This window comes from Triticum dicoccoides, chromosome 7B, assembly GCF_002162155.2.
Source record: "Triticum dicoccoides isolate Atlit2015 ecotype Zavitan chromosome 7B, WEW_v2.0, whole genome shotgun sequence".
Lineage (NCBI taxonomy): Eukaryota > Viridiplantae > Streptophyta > Magnoliopsida > Poales > Poaceae > Triticum > Triticum dicoccoides.
The window spans coordinates 447364750-447385190 of record NC_041393.1 but is presented as its reverse complement, the minus strand read 5'-3'; the positions used below and the strand labels follow the sequence as shown (position 1 = coordinate 447385190).

The 20441-nt window shown below is 45.0% G+C and overlaps 1 protein-coding gene and 1 non-coding gene across 8 annotated transcripts; both read left to right on the top strand.

The window, feature by feature from the left end:
* The first annotated feature begins 1146 nt into the window (after window positions 1–1146).
* LOC119337933 lies at window positions 1147–4557 on the top strand. 7 transcript variants are annotated; one of them, XR_005163700.1, is made up of 9 exons: window positions 1148–1690; window positions 1774–1873; window positions 1974–2039; window positions 2181–2298; window positions 2762–2850; window positions 3067–3128; window positions 3291–3339; window positions 3538–3634; window positions 3972–4023. XR_005163700.1 is itself a non-coding variant. In XM_037610207.1 (8 exons), exons 1-8 carry the CDS (start codon window positions 1410–1412, stop codon window positions 4023–4025), a joined length of 828 nt encoding a protein of 275 aa, XP_037466104.1. In that variant the 5' UTR covers window positions 1149–1409; the 3' UTR covers window positions 4026–4557. The 7 variants fall into 7 exon arrangements, 4 of the variants coding, with proteins under 4 accessions (XP_037466104.1, XP_037466103.1, XP_037466102.1 ...); XM_037610207.1 differs by lacking the exon at window positions 3291–3339 and having other exon boundaries at window positions 1149–1690; window positions 2181–2271; window positions 2774–2850; window positions 3972–4557; XM_037610206.1 differs by lacking the exon at window positions 3291–3339 and having other exon boundaries at window positions 1149–1690; window positions 2181–2271; window positions 3972–4557.
* A 1521-nt stretch (window positions 4558–6078) lies between these two features.
* Window positions 6079–6151, top strand: TRNAA-CGC. Its single transcript has one exon. It is a non-coding gene; the product is annotated as a tRNA-Ala (tRNA).
* Window positions 6152–20441: the final 14290 nt, after the last annotated feature.

Here is a 20441-nt window from a genome sequence, read left to right as displayed (position 1 = left end):
CGCCCCAACGCCGAGCCATCCTCACCCGAATCCACTTCTACCAATTCCCCAATCTCATCTGCTAGATCCTCCCCCATTTCCTTACACATCATTCCCAAAGGAACATTAAAAATACGGACCCATATTGGAACTGTTTCAAACACATATTCATCTAGTGTCTTCCTAGGGTCGAAATCCTCCATCACCAGAAGCTCCTTGCCGAAGGTCCATGGCCCGTTCTCGAGCACCTTTCGTTTTCCTGCCTCCTGATGGAACATAAACAGAAATCGGTTCTCCCCCATCTCCTTGACCTCCAATCTCTTCATCGGGCACCACACTCGCCCCAGCGCAATCGCCATCCCTTCTGCATACCCTGGCCTGTCCGAGATCAGCTTCCCCATCGCCTTTGGCACACTTCCCTCCCTCGCCGTCGCCCTCTTCCAGCCCACCTTGACTCCCCTCCTCTCTGCCTCGGACAGGTTCATCTTCTTCAACATTCCTTCGACTCCCTCCATGCTACCCCCCAGCCTCCAACCGCCCGTGCGTCACCGGAGAAACGAAAAAAGCTAGGGATTTGGTGGAAGTACGACCGCGTGCCCCAGACTCACACGGAAGGCCTCTGGTGGAGATGGGTTGGGATCTATGCGGACGAGAGAGGGAGGTTGGGTCGCTGGTCTCCGAAGCTGCCGAAGGCGGCTGGGACGAGATGGATCTGCCGCCGCCGGGGTGGGGGACGAGGAGGCGAACCCTAGGTCGCCACAAGAAGCGCCAGACAGGAGACATGAACAACGATGATCTAGTTGATCATTTGTGGTCGCTTCATGGTCAATAAACTTCTTCCTGTTATTTCTACTTGCAGTGATTTTTATGCTTGATTTTTATAAGTTTCGAATCAAAATTATAAATTGTGGATTTGAAATGATCATTAAGTATGTATGTCTGATATAAATTGTTCGAATTATTATGTTGATACTATATAGATGCATCTGACATTTGTATGCTTGTTTAGTGAAAAATAGAAGAAAAAATAACAGATTTTGAGGAAGATGTTTACATGAACCGAGAAAAGACCTCTTACAACTTCCTCTAAATTACGTAAATTATATGAACACCCGGTAAAATTGCTTAAAAAAGAAGTGTTGGGAATGCTTAAAAAAAGAAGCGAAAGGGTGTACTAGTCTAGTAGCGTGGACAGCCGCAGCCGCAGGAGTGTTCTCGTCTCATCTGAGTCCGTTCCGCCGCCTCCGCCTCCGCCTCCGGCTGCTGGTTGCCGGGGAATTCGAGAATCATATCCTCGTGCCCGCAAACAGTAGGTACCATTGCCCGCAGAGCAGGCCTTCCCTACTCCTCTAAGGCTGCATTACCTCTACGAAATGCCATGGCCTTCCTAGCCTCCTAGCTAGGGTTTGCTCTGCCTCCCGCTCTCGCCGATGTTCGAGGAGATGGCCGCCGATTCCAGCATGGGCATGGGGATGGGCTTCCACCAGGGGGCCTCCTCCTTGCACCACCACCGCCATAACATGCTCTCCTTCCAATCCAATCCCGATTCCGCCCCCGCCCCCGCCCCCGCGCCCCCTGCCCCTCCCGTCTTCCTCCCCTCCCCCAACGCTCCCGTGCTCCAGGGGGCGCCGCCCAAGTACAAGTTCGTCACCGGCTCACCCTCCGACTGGACCCCCTATGAGCTCTCCATATTCCAAGAGGGCCTCGCCAGGTTCAACCCCAATCCCTCCTCATCGCTGTTTTGCTACCACGCGGGCACTGCTTGACTTAATAATGTGCTAATGGCAACACCAGGTATGCTCGTGAGCCCACCATTATGAAATACATCAAGATTGCTGCTATGCTGCCCACTAAGACCATCAGGGACGTCGCGTTAAGATGCCGATGGACTGCTGTAAGTGTTCTTTCCCCTGTTGCAACCACAGTAGTTGTGTACAAGCAGAGAGAACAGAGGGGTCCTTTCCTGTTTTCTTGATGTGCTATTTCCATTCTAGGGAAAGGAGAGTAGGAGGAGGAAACCTGATGAATTCTATGCTGGGAAAAGGATAAGGGACTTGAAGGTAGTCTCGTATTTAATGATTGGTTCATTTGGATACTTATTCTGGTTGTTGTAGATTTGAACCTTTCACAGATCCTTTAGTTTGTATCAGGAGTATTAATCTTGTTTTTCCGATAATGAAGTTCCCTGGACATCGCTGCAGGAGAAAATGGTTGTTTCTACCTCACTAGCCAATTTTCAGATGGCACCTCCAAATAATCTAGTCCCCTTCTCGATGTCGATGCATCATCCAGGTCAGAATAGCCTGGCTACAAATGAAGGTTGATCCCAGATACAATTTTTTTGTTTCAGTAATGGCCAAATGTTGTTTCCTCCCTTGAAATGTGTGCAAAGATTTATCCAACATCTTTAAAATCCTATTTTGTGGTCGAAGACTAATTTCTTGAGATTATGAGTTATGGTTAATTACATGGAGATAATTCCTTCCTTTTTTTGTGGTCAAACCATGGATACCTGTATCACTTGGAATTTAATGCTTAGTGTCACTTCCAGCGAGCATATGGAAGCCGATGAGTTTAAAGAACTAAATGTAGTCTTAAGTTTGTGTACCCGGGTCTGCTAGAGTGATTTGCTGCATTACACACTAGCAATGTGATTATAATTCTTCCTAGATATGATGAATTGATGACTATCAAAGAATGTTTTCCTTGTATAATTTCATGGACCTATTTCATTTTCGCTTACTTCTCCTAATAATTTTCATATGTTAATGTTCTCAAGCAGTCCTCGTTTTAGATAATGCAACTCAGCATCTTCTGGAGGAAAATAACCAGTTACTCAATCAGATCTCTGCAAATATTGAAACTTTCAAGGTTTGCATGATTTACCTTTTGTCTCTTATCACTGAGCATATTTTACCAAATGGGTATTGGGTAGTGGGCAACTGGGCACTTATTATTAGGGGCATCCATCCACAGATGGAACATGTAAATGAAAATTTACATTTTCATGCAGCACATATTAATTCAAAGCTACACATGAAAGCTTGAGCTGTGCTAATTGTGTCTGAAATTCCAAATTTCCTATAGCTGGGGGAGAACATGGATCTCTTTCTACGCACGAATAACAATATTCAAACAATTTTGAAAAGGTATGACATTGTTATCTGTTGCATTTTTCTTGTATTTCAATTATTTCCTGTATGCTACTTTAATTGCGCACACATGACATATGCGTAGGATTTATATGTTTGAGTTTTTGTCATCTACTTTAATTCAGTTTGTTCGAGTCATTTCTTTATAAGAATGTGTAGGATCTTGCATGGCAGCTATCAGATCGAAGGAGCTGTAAATATGAACCGAGTGAGTGATGACACCACTTGTGTATGTTAATCTTTAGCTGAGGACATTCCTATCATTTATTTTTGTCATCAGAGGAGTCCTTGTCTCATAAATTAAAGTAGTGAGATGCAAGACAGAGCATGATTTGTACAGTTTATGCCAATATGCTATCTGTTCCTTGTTGAAGTTTGCTCACTTATACATAAATCTATGCTGTAGAATGAGTGAGACGCCTGGTGTCATGGGTCAGATGCGTCCCTTGCCAGAACCTGTAAATGAAGGCCAACTAAATTCACTTCTTCAACTGGATAGAGTGGTAAGTTCGAAACTTGTGGTTTGTAGGATTCGTACATGATCTCACCAAGATTCGTGATAACACTGCATGTTAAAATGTGAAGTATGTGAGTTAGTTATTGGCAGGCTCTAACATAGCAGAAATGTAACATCTGTACCAACGTTTTGAATATATACATTAGTGCTATGCATCTTCATAATTAATGATACGAAACCTGCCATGAAATAGGAAATGCTTCAAGAAAAAACTTTAATGCATTGGTCACTTCATAGTGTTGCTCCGGTGTCATGGTGCAGTATTTGATTACTTTTTGGTAATTGCGATAATATGATTTTGGTTTTGTTGTCTTCTCCTGAAGGTTGCCTCTTATGGCGATATACTACATAACACTCGTATGAAGGATGAAGCATGAAGTTAATGTAAGATAAATTGGGGGCGATGAGACATAACCATCCTGTAGCGAAAAAGATGACATGAGCTTTTGCCTGATCTGTACAAATGCCACGAAGAAGACCTACAATGTAGAATTAGATGTTATACTGACCAAGGCGGCATGGAATAAGTAATGATGCCTTCGAGGGATGTGTTGTTTCCTTTTTTTGGTGCGAGCTAATTGCTTCGGCTGCTGGCTGTCGATCCTTGATTCTTGGGAAAGTAAGGGAATGTAAAACGGGATGAGGTAAGGGTGTGGTTTATCACCCTTTTGTGTTGTATTGGGAGCTGACTTGATTCAGACGGCTGTAAATATCGGGTGTGGTTGCCGCATGAGTTACTTGTCTGATGATGATGCTCAAACGAAAAGACATCGTGGTACTGTTCTCATTGTATAAGTACAACAATTGATTCTTAAGTTTGGCTTACTTATTTGACTACTGTAATCCCGGCTTGTGTTTGCATTGCCGGGAATTGGGCCGAATGATTATATCAATGCTATGTAGGGGTGACACTGCCGTGTATTTGGTTGGATAGTTTCTCTTGAACGGATTTGGTTGGACAGTGCTTGAACTGTATCCTATTTTCTGTTTATTTATCTTTTGGAATCGAAATCAGGATACAAGATTCGAATAATGGATTTGTTGGATTATGTCAGATTTAGACATTGTACAGTAATGGAAATCCGAGTGGGATAAAAAACACACATACACCACATGCATATATGAGGAATATATCTTTATCTTTACCTACTAATAAAGCGGCTATCGCTTCTGCCCGTCCGTCATTAAAACTGCCCCTAAAGTTGCAAATAATTACCCACCAACGCTCGCCCATAGCTCAATAAGGGGAGATCCCCTCATATACATGGACCAGGTGAGCAGCGCATTGGTTGGTTCCGTGACCTACCGCGCTAGAGGTCGTGGGTTCGATTCCCACAACCACCCTTCTCCTTTAAAAAATCAATTACTTTTTGAAATTTTCATATCTTTGAAACCCTAACTTTAAATCTGACATGCCATATATGAAAAGTCATCACAAAAAAATGTAGATTTCAAATATGCTATTATCATTAATTTTTGAAATTACGTTTAGGGTGCAAACTTAAATAATACCTTCTTTGTATGATGAGATATTTTAGAAATGCCTATTACATATGTCCTTATAGATTGGTTGTTTTTGTGGAGCTATCCTATATGTTTGCAACCAAATTAAGTCTTGAACTGAATTATGATTGCACACACACACACACACACACACACACATTCGCGTCACGTCGCATATATATGCGCTGGGTATATTCACTCCGTCCGAAAAAACTTGTCCTTCAAAGAGATATACCTAGCACTAATTTGGTGTTAGATACATCCATTTGAGGGACAAACTTGGGACAAGTTATTTTGGACGAAGGGAGTATATGAAAACACTTATGCACATGTTATCATTAAATACTAAAATGTACTTTGCTATTTCATTCTAATGCAATATTTTTTTTGCGTCACCGAGAAACAACAACAAATGCGTAAACATATATTGGCAACTAGGTAGATATTTGCGTTGTATAATGAATTCTAAACACCTTCAGTTCACTTCAAAAATCATCACACCTTTATGTTTTTGCACAACACCACTTATCATGTTGCTTGTTTTTTTAGAAAAGTTATCATGTTGCTTGTTGCGTGGCATCATGAAAGATTTCAAGGATTTGCTGATGTCGTTAAGTGTATGTATGAGGCGTGAATTTTTTTTTCTCCCGTTGCAACGCACGGGCACTTTTCCTAGTTATCACTAAAAGTTGCATGATTAATGCATAGTACTAGAATATTAGCAATTCCCCATCCTAACATTCATACTTTGATTTGAAATTGATTGTGTTTGGATGTCAAAATCCTTTAGCCTCTGATCGTGCTGGAAATTAGGTAAACCACTTTCACCCTCAGTGACATGCTCCGGTAGAGATTCGATTTCGTAGAAAAGATGCTGATATTATTGGTAGTGAGTAATAAAGAGGTGAACAAACGGTCACATATAAAGGGGGTGTAGCTCATATGGTAGAGCGCTCGCTTCGCATGCGAGAGGCACGGGGTTCGATTCCCCGCACTTCCAACTTTTTCGATTTTTACATATTAACATGAATTGTCTTTTTCTCTTCTTCTGAATTTAACATCAAATGTCAGATGATTCCCCGCAAACTTTCTAATGTGTATATCCATGAGCTCTCTGTGATTTAGCATCAAATGTTTGAATCCACAACGTGTTGAACTTTAAATTAGGCAACTAGCAGAATTGTGAGTGTCCATTTATAGGACACCCCATCCATTATCTATACATATTATTAAAGGGACGTGATATTCTTAATTTCATCCCTTTTTTTGATCCCGCTTCAACTAATTTCAGTGTGTTATTTGGAACCGATCACCTGTTTTGGCCCAATGAAGGAAGCCCCCCGGCGGTGCACTATGATCAGGCTTGGAGAGCTGGCAATTTTTTTTTGCAATATTCATTTTACCAAAAAAAAAATCGATTGTCAGCGAGAATTCGTTTGTCCCATTACAATGCACGGACATATTTTCAAGATAAACGTGTCACTTGACTAGAATTGCTAAACTTCAAGATATTTTTTCCCCTCTCTCTTGCAACGTCCGGGCATGTTTGCTATATTACAAAAACATGTTCAAAAAATCAAGGGTTTCGACTAATTTTTAGTCAAAGCTTTTTCATAGGTAATATTTTTTGTGGCAAAAAAATTCTGATCTATTTATTTTTAATCATGGTAGTCCAATGAACATAAAAAAATAAAAATTACTTTCACATTCATAGACCACCTATCGACGACTACACACACAGAGGCAAGCCGGAGGCGCGCCACCGTCATCGCCCCTACCTTGCCGGAGCAGGAGAAAACTTGTTGTAGTAAACAGATGGGAAATCGTTTTGCTAAGGCCCCACAGGACCAACGACCAGAATAACAACCGCCGTCGACGAAGAGACGCATATATCAGAAGGATCAACCTAAGGACACACGAACGAAGACCAGATCCATGACAGGCAATCACCGATCGAATCCCACGATATCCACAGGAAACACACCTCCACACGTCCTCCGACGATGCTAGTTGCACCACCGGGACATGGGTTTGGTGGGAATAACCTTATTCCATCTCAAGAGAGCCGCTGTCGTCTCGACTTCCTGAGCAGGACACAAACCCTAACAAAATCCCCCAAAACAACTAAAAGCGGAGCCCTCCCGCCGGTAAGAATCGGGGTCCACCATACCCCATGGCCCGAGAGCCACCGGAGATGAGGTGGACCGCTGGCGAGAGGCAGAGAAACCCTAGGCTTTTTTTGAGACGCGGCGGCGGGTAGGTGTCATTAATATGACACGGTATCATGGTATTGATATCAAGTCTTTTCTTTCATTATTTAATGGCATGTCACGTTAATAAAATTGCCTATTTAATATGCATAATTATAATACTACTCCCTCCGTTCCCTAATATAAGATCTTTTAGCTATTTCAAAATATTGACTACATACATACTAAAATGAGTGAGCATATATACTAAACTTTGTCTAAATACATACGAATAAAAAAAAAGCTAAAAGTCTTATATTAGGAAAGGGAGAGAGTACTTACTACTATGATAACCCATTGTGGAAGATGTAACGAGTCAGACAGCAGGGTCGCGTAATTATTTTCTGTGAAATTTCATTGCCAAAGACACCACAAACCTGCAAGTGAAGTCGTGAAGCTTCTCGATCCGGGAACCAGGAAGGGAAGGGCGATCACGAGAGTGCACTGATACGACAAGTGGTCCAGGCGTCCAGAGCCTTTTGTAACCGCGAAAACGATTTGCAGTCGGGATCAAACAAGATACGGCTTGGCGTTTTCAGCTAAGACATGCGCCACATGATTTTGTCCCGGGAAAAAGACGGACAGTTACTGACACGCACACATGTCTTTGAGAATGGTGGCAGGACATGGACGGTGTAAAAGGACACGCTCACGAGTTCAACAGCGTCCGAGATAACCAGATTGGTGGGCTGGTCGCGTAAAGGAAATCACATTCACAGGGCCCCAGAGAGAGATTCCAGGGAATGCTGGGCTGGTTACCGCTGGAAAGAAATCGTTAGAGTATCGCCCGAAATGCCTACGTACTTTGCCGGTGCAGGATCCACGGGAACAGGTGAATGAACGGAACAAGAACAGGTGAACGAGCTGCGTGCATATGTATGTATTCAACGACATGCTTTAGATTAGACGGCACACGAGGTGTGTTAGCGAAAGAGCTCGAGGAAAAGGACATGCTCACGAGTTCACAAGAACCGAAACTAGGGGCCAAGCAGATGATGACCGGCCACCTGTTTACCAGTTACTCGATTTATCTAATTAAATGATAAGCGTTACACGTGTGACACCAAGCATTCCAGCTCTGACTTTTTTATAACTAAAGTAGCCATCCGAAAAGAAAAAACCAAACCCCAAACAAAACTGAAATTTGTCTTTCACAAAAAGTTGACATGCTTGTAATGTATCACTAAACTTGGCATAAAAAACATTCAGAGTTGTCATGTGTTCGTGTCACACGTGTGGCACTTATCAGGGTCCTTTATTTATTCTTTTGCTTTCCTTGATTTCCTTTCCTCGAGCGGGTGCTCTCTTATCTCAGTGGGGTCGAGACCATTGTTGAAATATATCGCCCACCTCTTTTTATCGGTTTGGACTTTTGGATGACTTGGCTAGAGCATAAATTCAATATAGCATCCGAGCCAAAATATCTTGAGTTCAAAAGCCTGCCAACGCAATATTAAAAAAGATTCTGCGGCCTACGTCGAAGGGGAGTATTTAAATATATTGCCCGCCTCTTTTTATCAATTCGGACTTTTGAATGAGTCGGATGAAGCATGAATTCAAATCATTAAGAGCATATCTAGCCAAACCTTTAAAATGGTTGAAATCCTTAAAAAAATCTCTTTTGAAGAGTTAAGCGACATCTTGTCAAACTCCTATTCAGTTTTGCCGCTCGATTTCTTTAGGAGAATCCCCCGTCAGTTCTCAATTTTGAGCGGTCGAATGGCATGCTAAAAAAAGATACCCCTTGGGCTTCTACTCCTTCTCGCGAGTATTTAACCAAAAACTACCACAATTCATGGAACCGTGACGAAAAACTACCACTTTGCGATTTTGTGCGAAAAACTACCGCTTTTTTCCTAAACCGTGGCAAAAAACTACCAAGTCTGAAAATAGCCCGATTTGGCTCTTTTAAGTGCGTTTCTGACAGAGTTGGCCCACACATAAGCAGGCTAAAAAAACAATCGGGTCCCTAGTTTTTTTTTAAAAAGCAATCCAGTCCTCCAGCGACTGGAGGGGGCGGGCGGCTGCGTGCACGCGTGCGAGGAGGCACTGGGATGCGCGAGGGCGGCGGCGTGGCGAGCTCGCGGCGGCCCTGCGAGCTGCGCGTGCCATGGGGCCCGGTTGCGTCAGGCAAGGGGAGGATCCTGCACGCGCTACTGCGGCAAGCCGGCGGGGCGGCTGCTCGAGCGGTTGCGCACGGCTGCGTGTGCGCGTGTGGCAGTGGGGCTGCGACGAGGTGCGGCTGTGCAGTGCGGCGGGGCTGCGCGAGAGGAGGAGCTCGTGCCCGTGCTGCTGCTGCAAGAGAAGGAGAGGAGGCAGAGGAGAAGGAGACGGAGAGGAGACAGTGGAGAAGGAGAAGAGGGGCTGGGCTGCTGCTGCTCAGCAAGCTGCTGCAGCAAGGAGAAGTAGAGGAGCACGAGCACCGCCGCCACGACGCTCGCCGCTTGCTGGCCGGCTGGCTTGCGTGCGCAGCAGCCGCCGCCGCCGCCGCCGTCGCCGCGAGCGTGCTGTGCCTCGCCGAGGACTGGATTGCTTTTTAAAAAAAACTAGGGACCCGATTGCTTTTTAGCCTGCTTATGTGTGGGCCAACTCTGTCAGAAACGCACTTAAAAGAGCCAAATCGGGCTCTTTTCAGACTTGGTAGTTTTTTTGCCACGGTTTAGGAAAAAAGCGGTAGTTTTTCGCACAAAATCGTAAAGTGGTAGTTTTTCGTCACGGTTCCGTGAATTGTGGTAGTTTTTGGTTAAATACTCCCTTCTCGCTCAACAGCTTCCACCTCTGCAGCCTTCCCTCCTCCCGGTCAACAGTTGATTTGCTCGCCGGATGACACTACTGCCATATGTTAGGTTGATTTCTCCACCAATGGGCCCAACGGCTCATTGGGCCCCCACGCCCTGATCGGGGGCGTCCAGCCCAAGCAAGGCTGGTGGGCCCCTGTCGCGCAGTGCTATAAAGAGGAGGTGGGGACCAGGGGCACGGGGTACGAGGTTCGTCACCGCCACTTTTCCCCACTCCTAACCCTATCCGATCTAGAGGGAGGCACTGAAGCGATGGGAAGCTCCACCGCCGCCACTCACACACTTCACCGTCAACCACACCGACCGTCGCTGCCCGTGCGCAGACCTTCATCGACGAACCAGCGATGGCTGGAACGCTAAGGTATTAACACAAACAGATCATGGATAGTTCAATCAACTCTAAAACCCTAGCCTAGTCGATCCTATGGTTTTATCACCATAATCGTTGCATATCTTCCCCGCCGTTGTCGCGAGCAAGTGGACGAATAGGGAAACGTCAAACTTCGTTTCTTAAAAAATGAAACCTGTGGACAACCACGATCGTGTAGAACACCCGCGGAGGAGCTAAATGGCGCAGAAACCCGACCATGCCAGTGACCTTCCGAAAGCCAGAGTTCCGCCGCTACGGCGTGCTTGGCCGGCGACGGGCAAGCACGACTTTGAGAATAATTAAGTCCTTGAAGCCTGTCAGGACCCCTGACATGACTGGGCAGCGGCCCAGCAACCACCCACGCTGCCCAGAGCCCAACAAGGCCGAAGAAGCCCAACCAGCGAATCACTGGGCCAAACTGGGTCCACTGAGAGGCCGGCTCGCTGATACGTCTCCGTTGTATCTACTTTACCTAACGTTTTTTCTCTTGTTTTGGACTCTAATTTGCATGATTTGAATGAAACTAACTTGGTCTGACGCTATTTTCAGCAGAACTACCATGGTGTTGTTTTTGTGTAGAAATAAAAGTTCTCGGAATGGAACGAAACTTTGCAAGGATTTTTTATATCAATAAAGAGAATTTCTGGAGCCAAGAGCCACCTGAGGGGGGCACCTGGGTGGGCACAACCCACCAGGGTGCGCCTGCCCCCCCCCTCCAGGCGCGCCCAGGTGGGTTGTCCCCACTGGTGGCCCCAATGACCCTAAAACCGACGCTATAAAATCACATTATTCCAGAAAAAATTTGGGGAGAAAGAATTATCGTGTTTCACGAGACGGAGCCACCACAATCTCCTGTTCTTCATCGGGAGGCCAGATCTGGAGTCCGTTTGGGGCTCCGGAGAGGGGGATCTTCGATCTTCGTCATCGCCAACACATCTCCATCGCCAATTCCATGATGCTCCCCACCGGAAGTGAGTAATTCCTTCATAGGCTCGCTGGTCGGTGAGGAGTTGGATGAGATTCATCATGTAATCGAGTTAGTTTTGTTAGGGCCTGATCCCTAGTATCCACTATGTTCTGAGATTGATGTTGCTATGACTTTGCCATGCTTAATGCTTGTCACTTTGGGCCCGGGTGCCAGGATTTTAGATCTTAACCGTTTATGTTATCACCATTATATCCATGTTTTAGATCCGATCTTGCAAGTTATATTCACCTACTACACGTTATGATCCGGCAACCCCGGAGTGACAATAGTCGGGACCACTCCCGATGATGACTCTAGTTTGAGGAGTTCATATATTCACCGTGTGCTAACGCTTTGTTCCGGTTCTCTATTAAAAGGAGACCTCAATATCCCTTAGTTTCCAATAGGACCCCACTGCCACGGGAGGTAGGACAAAATATGTCATGCAAGTTCTTTTCATAAGCACGTATGACTATTTACGGAATACATACCTACATTATATTTATGAACTGGAGCTAGTGCCGTATCGCCCTAGGTTATGAATGTCTCATGATGAATATCATCCAACAAGTCACCAATCCAATGCCTACGAATTTACCTTATATTGTTCTTGCTAAGTTACTACTGTCGCTACTGCTATTATTACTGCTACAAAATCATTGCTACCACTGTTACCGTTACTATTGCTGCTGCTACTATCATCAAAACTATCATATTACTGTGCTGCTAATCACTTTGCTATAGATAATTAATCTCCAGGTGTGGTTGAATTGACAACTCAGCTGCTAATACTTTCAAATATTCTTTGGCTCCCCTTGTGTCGTATCTATAAATTTGGGTTGAATGCTCTACCCTTGAAAACTGTTGCGATCCCCTATACTTGTGGGTTATCAAGACCTTTTTCTGGTGCCGTTGCCGGGGAGCATAGCTATATTTGTTGAGTCACTTGGGTTTATTATCATATTATCACTATGAAGAATTTGAAAGATGCTAAGACTAAGATTTTTCCCTCTAAGACGAGGGGAGGTAAGGAACTGCCATCCAGCTCCGCTTTAGATTCACCTTCTGTTATAAGCAAACTTGCAACACCACCACATGCTATTAATTCTGATATGTTGCAAGTTATTGATTATGCTACTTCTGCTATGAATGCTACTCATGATGATGCTAGTACCTTGCTTGATGATGATGTGCCATTAGGTGAATTTCTTGATGAACAAATTGCTAGAGTAAGACAACATGCTATTGTTGAATCTGATGATGAACTTGAAACTGAAAATCTTGAAACTAGAACTAATCCTCCTAGATATGAATTGCCAAGTGAAAGTGCTAGTATTCGACTAGAGGGGGGGGGGGGTGAATAGGCGATTTTTATGAAAGTCTTCAAAACAAGGGTGTTTTGAAGAACAGTAGAAATGAACCTATTGGTATGCAGCGGAAGGTAGACTACACTAGACAAGCCATAGTCAAGCAAGCAATGAGGTGAAAGCACGAAGACTATAAGCAGCTAGATAGAATGGATCAGGATGGAAGATAGTATGAAGCCAAACAGACAACAGCCTTCACACAGTGAAGTCAATCAGATCAGGCAAGTAGGCAAAGACTTCATGAAGACAAACTGTAAGTAAGGTGAGAGAGGTAGGATAGAACCAGTTGCTCGAAGAGGACAAGGGGCTTGTTGGACTAGTTCCAGTTGCTGTGACAACTGTACGTCTGGTTAGAGAGGCTGAGATTCAACTCAGAAGACCGTGTCTTCACCTTATTTCCCTTGAGCTAAGAACACTTAGTCCTCGCCCAATCACTCTGGTAAGTCTTCAAGGGAGACTTCCAAACCTTCACAGACTTTGTTCACTGGCAATCCACAATGACTCTTGGATGCTCAGAACGCGACGCCTAACCAGTTGGAGGATTCATAGTCCTCAAGTGTAATAAGTCTTCAGATCACGCGAACAGAAAGACTTCAATGATGCCTAACACTCTTTGGCTCTCGGTGTTTCAGGCTTTGTCCTCGCAATGATTCTCTCTCAAAGGCTTCGGAGGTGGGTTGCTCTCAAACGACAAAAGCCGTGCACTAACTCTGAGCAGCCACCAATTTATGGTGTAGGGGGTGGGCTATTTATAGCCAGGAGGCAACCCGACCTGATTTGTCCAAAATGACCCTGGGTCACTAAGGAACTGACACGTGTCCAACAGTCAGATTTCAAACACACGCGACAGCTTAGCTTGGGCTACAAGCCAAGCTGACTTATCCAGCTTTGGATAAGATTTGCTCTCATTGTCTTTGCTCGAAGACATAGGATTTGGTTGAGCATCATCACTTGGACCCCACTTAACAGTACGGTGGTTCCTATGACTCAACAAAGAAGAAAAGGAAACTACGGAACAACTATGTCTTCGCACTCCATAGTCTTTACGCGATGTCTTCTCCTGTCATAGTCTTCAATGTGAATGTCTTTACAGACCACCATTGTCTTCAATGTCTTCACACATTTTTAAGGGTCATCTCTGGTAGGTAAACCGAATCAATATGGGACTACTACCTGTGTTATCCTGCAATTCTCACAAATACATTAGTCCCTCAACCAAGTTTGTTGTCAATACTCCAAAACCAACTAGGGGTGGCACTAGATGCACTTAAAATCTCCCCCCTTTTGGTGATTGATGACAAACTGGTTGAAGTTTTCAACGGGGATAAAAGTATGTGAAAGTTTAGTGTTGTGAGTATTGTCTTCATACATAAGACGAGGCTCCCCCTGAAGATGTGCATATAGATGACTTGCATTCGAATGCAAATGCACATGGCAGGTTTTGCTTTGTGGAGGCCATCATCAAAGTGTGAAGACAATGCATTATGCATATAAACAAGTAAAGAAGATAATGATATGCATAATGGAAAATGGACGTCTGCAGAATGACTTCATGCGGGATTTGTCATCGCATCACAGAATAGTAGAAAAAGTAGCAGACGACCATCAAGTTTAAGTGTTACAACTCAGAGAGCCAAATGTATCAATAGACAAGAGTTGTAATACTTGGCAAAAAGTAATGCAGCCACCCATAAGGACCCGCTTGAAGACTATCAACTCATATGCTTCTCCCCCTTTTGTCAGTAAGGACCAAAAAGGTTTGAAGACATAGAGCATCTACTCGTTCCTAGAAGGAGCAGATGGTGGAGCAGGGTCGTTGCTGGAGTTTGGTGGTGCAAAGGGGCCTGGTGCAGAGTCGATATGCAGTGCAGACATGGGTGGTGAAGTGGTGTCGTCTTCTTCATCGACGACATTGGCAACAACAGTTGCAGCTGAAGATGAATACTCAGAGTCTTCAAGAGAGGGAGTACGGTGACACCTTGCATTAGGAGGAGGCCTGGAGTCAAACTTGAAGCTTTCGGTGAAGCCAACTGCTTGAAGATCATCTTCAGAAATTAGTAGAGTGAGGCTCTTCCAGGACCGCCTTGCATTCTCATGGGCAACAAAAGAGTTCTTGGTAGCCAGATTGCGAATGCAATTGACATCCACTAAGAGACTATGCATTTGACGCTTCAGCTAGTCACGGTGCTTGTCCTGCTTCTGATGTAAGGCCACAAGCAGTTCTCGATCATTGAGGACTTGAGAACTCTTCTGAGGCCTTTGTGCAACTGTACTGGCAGTGGTTTCGGTATTAGCACGGTGAGGCAGACGCACATCTCCAGCAAGCAAATAAGCAGGAACAACAACATTCAGAACATGGACTCCGTCAATTAGCTGCGCGAAGCTTCGATGATCAACATTGTGAAGATATATTGGCTCCTTGGCAGGCTCAGGGTAGATGGCTTCAATAGACAGATCAACCTCAGGCAAGAAAACCAGATGGTTACGTGCAGAAGGCTGATAGTTGACAGTTGAATGAAGCTTTATTAGGCACATCACCCATGGAGCCTAAAACTTCAAGCCAAAAAGATCAATCCCAGATGCAGCAAGCTGTCTGACGAAGAAATCCTGGGAGTTGAACTTGATGCCATTGACGATATAGAAAACCAAAGTCTTCATGGCGCCTTCAAGTTTGGCTTTAGAAGAATTTCCCTTGATTGGCCAGAGAGTACGCCTTAGGATATGATAAACTGTGCGGGGCAAGTACTCGAGGTCCTGGACAAGGAGTTCCTTTGGATATTCTGCATCACAAGGCAATGGCTTCATCATGCTGAGCATCTGACTCATATTGGGTTCAGGCCGCTGAAAAATGCTTTGCAGTCCTTCTCTATGGTGCTGACAACTAGGTTCATACAATTCACCTGGAGTGGGCAGGGAGGTGAGCTCAATGATGTCATGAGCTTTGGCTTCATGATGCACATTACCTGTCATCCACTCAAGGGTCCATGTCTTCGGATCCCTGTTATATCCACGAATGTGAAGAGTAGCATAGAACTGCAACAGAAGCTCTTCATTCCAGTGCTCTTTGGCTGTGATGAATTGCAGAAGGCCAGCATCACGAAAGCAATCCATAGCTTCCTCAAGACAAGGGAGCCCAGCCATAGCTTCACAATCAAGGCGCATGTGAGGGAAGATTCGCTCTTGGTTGTAGAGAACACAAGAGTAGTAGCTGCGCTGTTGGTGGCTCCAGAAGCGATCAGAGGAGATCCTTGGCTTTGAGTATGAATTCTTATCATTGTCAAAGAAGGTGTTGTGCACTCTGAAGCTATTGACACTAAAGGATCCAGGAGATGTAGCAGGACCTAGAAGTCTTGGCAGTCTTGGCTTAGGCTTCTGCACTGGTGGTCGTTGCTGCACATGATAGTCATATTGCGGTCCGGGACCAGTGGGTGGTACCAAGACAGGCCATTGAACAGTGACCAACTCCATATCTCGGTTGTAAGCCAACTCCATTGTGTGAGGCCTTGGGGGAGGAACGACGCCATCAGTGGGGATCGGCGTGACAGAAGCTTCAAGATTCTCATTAGCTTCAGGCACAACATTGGCTTCAGGCTCCACATGATCGTCAACCAAGACATGGTCATTGGCTTCAGGAGTGTTTGTGGCAACCTCAACATTCTCAACCTCTAGATGGTCAACGACCAGAGGATCTTGCACAGTCACATTATCCTCGAGAATGACTTGATCTGGGACAAGGGGTGTAGCAACTCTCTCTTCTCTTCTTGTTTCTTCATCGGCTGATGCAGCCGGAATGTCGCCGTCAGCTTTGGCTTCATACTCAGGAACCATCGTAGAAGGATTCTCTTCAGGGAACATTTGGCGTGCCACTGAGCTAGATTGGTGTGAATCTTCTTCTGGGATGGTTGACATGGAGACCGATGGCCCGAGGCCTTTGCGAAGCCGTTGATACATGGGCGACGCTTTTGGCGATGGTATGGTCTCCATGTAGTTGTCGTCATTCACCATTGGGCTGGTGACTTGCGTTGGTGGAGTACGGGGTGTTGCATCTCGAACTGGGGTTTCTTCTTGCAGGCGCTCGGCCCATGAATCATTCTGAGCAATTGGCGTCAATGGACGACCAATGCTGATGTATTCGTTGCTCGTTGGAGCAGGCGATGATACCAACTGATGCTCCAGCTGAGGAAGGACTTCATCATCAACAACATTGTCTTCATGACCAATGTCTTCAGCTGCGTTGGGGTCAACAGCTGGAACTTGCTCTTCTCCATGAGCCTCTGTGGAAGCAGGCTGGTGGAGTAAAACTTGATGCTCTTGGTTTGTGGCAGTAGGGGGAGCAACAGAGATGGGTTCAACAATGAGTGACTGAGAGGCTGTAGCACGCTCCTTCTTTGAAGACTTAGTTTCCTTAGTCTTCAGCTTCTTCTTAGAAGGAGCATCATCAGATGCGTCCTTGTGCTTGCGCTTCTTGGCTTCAGCTTCAGCCACTCTTGTCTTCTTCAGTTCAGAAGCTGCTGAGGGGACCTTAGGCTTCGAGCCTGTCATACTGGCAGGGAAGACAATGCGAGGTTCTTCCTACCTTGGTGCAGTGTGGGTCTCAGCAGCCTTCTTCTTCTTGGCAGCCATCCTGGGGTCAATGCCAGGCCGCCCAAGAGCTTTACGCTTCTCTGCTTCATTATGGGCTTGAACACATTTCTCAGCCAGATACTTCATGCGCTGTCTCGAGCCTTTAGCTTCAGTGCGTTTCTTGTGGAACTCCTCCTTGAGGTCATGCAACATCTTCTTGAAGATTCGAACATCAGCCACACTGAGCTTGTCTAGGTTCTTCTTGAAATGAGCCTTCTCGTAGTCAATCTTGTTCTTTAGCTCGACAATCTTCTGAGCTAAGGCCAGTTCACCAGCAATGGCACCATGGAAGGTGACGCTGATGTCCACCGAGGCTGAAGATCATCAATACTGATGTCCTGGTTGTCAAACCACTCATCGATGAAGTTATTGAGAATATCAACATCAAAGAGTGGTAGATCATTGAAGATTTTCAGCTTCTTGCTTGCTCTTGATAAGCATTTCCAGAGCATCATCAGCAAGATCTTCATCACTTGAAAGATCAATGGCTTCATCTTCGTTGCGAAGCACAACGAATGGTGTTAGTGGTTGTCCTGTGGCCTTCTTGGGCAGTGGCTTCTTGGTCCTTTTGGACACACGAGATAAGTCCTCAGATTGCACACTGGATTCAGGTGGTGCAATCCTTAGAGGCTTCCTTGCTGAAGCTTTTTGTGAAGAAGACAACTTAGAAGCTTTTGTCTTCTTCTTCTTCTTTTCTTTGGGTGGTGAGGGAGCAGCTTCAGTATCATCATCATCATCATCATCATCATCAGAGTGCTCCAATGCTGCTCTCTTAGCAGAAATGTGAGATAGAAGCCCGTTGAAATTGGCAAAGGGGCCAATTCTGTTTTCATTGGCTTCACGTGTCCCATCAGATCTGGGAGTAGAGGGGCCAGGGTTGAAGTTGAGGCCATAGTCTTTGGCGTTCTGGGCAGCAGAATCTTTGGCAAACTGAAAGTTGCACTTGAAAAGATTGTCGTCACGACACCATAATAAGGAGGATGGTTTGGCATTTTCAGGCTGCGGTCCTCTGACCATGCAAGGATAGAATTCCTGCGCAATAACTTCAGCCTTGTTCTTCGGCACTAGGCCGCGACATAGACAGTCTCCCCATGGATGCTTGATGGCATTCTTCTCAGCATATTCAGGCGTGACGAATTTGTACTTGAACCACTCCTTAGCCCACTATCTTTGGACCCACTAAATCCAGTTCTTGCGCTGGTTGTAGTTTTCATCAGGTTCTGACTTGTATTGTTCATACAAGGCAGGAGGCAGATCAAGAGCTGTATTGCCTCGGCGTTGCCTGCCACCCTTCCGAGCAGACTTTTCTGAAGCCATAATATTTTAGCTGATTGGCTTCAGCACAGAGAATGGCTTCCGTCTGATTGGCTTCAAACAAGAACTGGCTTCAGGTGATTCAATGTGATGTTGCAAGTATTCTGCAAATGAATGTAGACTATGAGAACCAAGGGATTCTCCCACGAACATGTACCTGTGACAACATTAGAGATGCGAGGGAAGGGGAAGAGGTCATATGCATTCTTAGGAGATTTTGAAGATAATTCAGTTTTGAAGACATTGACCTCATAGTGCAAAGACATTCACTTATTTGGAGAGAGTCGGTTCCAGATTTGTACGAATCCATGAATAAGTACAAGTGAGGAATCTAACTAGTTATGAAGCATAAGTGAATATACTAAGCATGGTATGAGATGTAGAAGAGAACAAATCCAGATTTGGAAGCTTAGTAACCACTTTTGGAAAAAGTGGTCGGATTTGACAGATCTAAAAGGCAACAAAAAGTAAGATTTATTTACCCTTGACGAACTGCTAGACAGATGGGAAGAGAGGCCAAGCAGTTCGATCTCCCACGCCCTAACTTGGCGATGGAAGACACCTACGGCGGCAGCGAAGAGGACGAGGTCCACGGCCGGCGTGAGGACGGTGACGAAGAGGTTGCGGCAGCTAAGTGCTTCTTCTTCGGCGACGACGCAAGCTAGCGGTGGCGCTAGGGTTTGTTGGAGGTGGCGAGGGGGAAGAACAGATAATGACCGTGCAGGTGAGAATTTATAAGGAAGAGGAGGGCGACGCAACGCAATTATGCAAGTGCCCCTGGCGGTTCACATCTCAAGGACACGTGGCATACATGCAACTCATTGAGAGTTGTTCCATGTTCCCACGCACGCTTGGATTGTCGGGTGGTCGTTCCGGCTTCTCCGGTTTTCAGGCAATAAGGATGCAGCATTAAAAACAGATTAAATGTTTGCCAGATTGTCCTCTACTGACAAGGACTCAGAGAAGACAATCGACATGTTTCAATAGAATGCATATGATTTGGACAGATAGAGTTGAGGTAGAAGCATAGAACATGTTAGGGTCCGATCACATTCACTTAGATCAAAGGATTCAAGAGTGAAGATATAGCTATAAGTGAATGCTGTATAGGACAGAACACAAATATATATATATATATATATATATATATATATATATATATATATATATATGTATGTATGTATATGAACCAAATCAACATTGTGAAGATAAATCATGAAGACAAATCAATGTTGAAGACAATCCAAATGCAAAGACTTTGCAATTGTAACGCCAAGAGAAACACTTCAATAAGAATTTGGTGGTGGCGTTACCCACCGTATAGGAAGTATTAGACCCAGACACGGCGCACAATTATCGTGGCGCTCCAAAGTCAAATTCCACATTAATGTATTCACACTCAGAGGGTAAGTCTTCATTAATTGAAGATATACGTTACTTCGTGTGTTGCACCTCTAAGTCGTCAACATGCATAAGTGTTAGGATGTGTGTCTCTTAACAGGACATTCGAGGATTCTAAGATATTTAGCTCACACCGCAACTTGCAAAATCTTTTCTCATCTAAGGGCTTAGTGAAGATATCTGGCAATTGCTCTTCAGTGC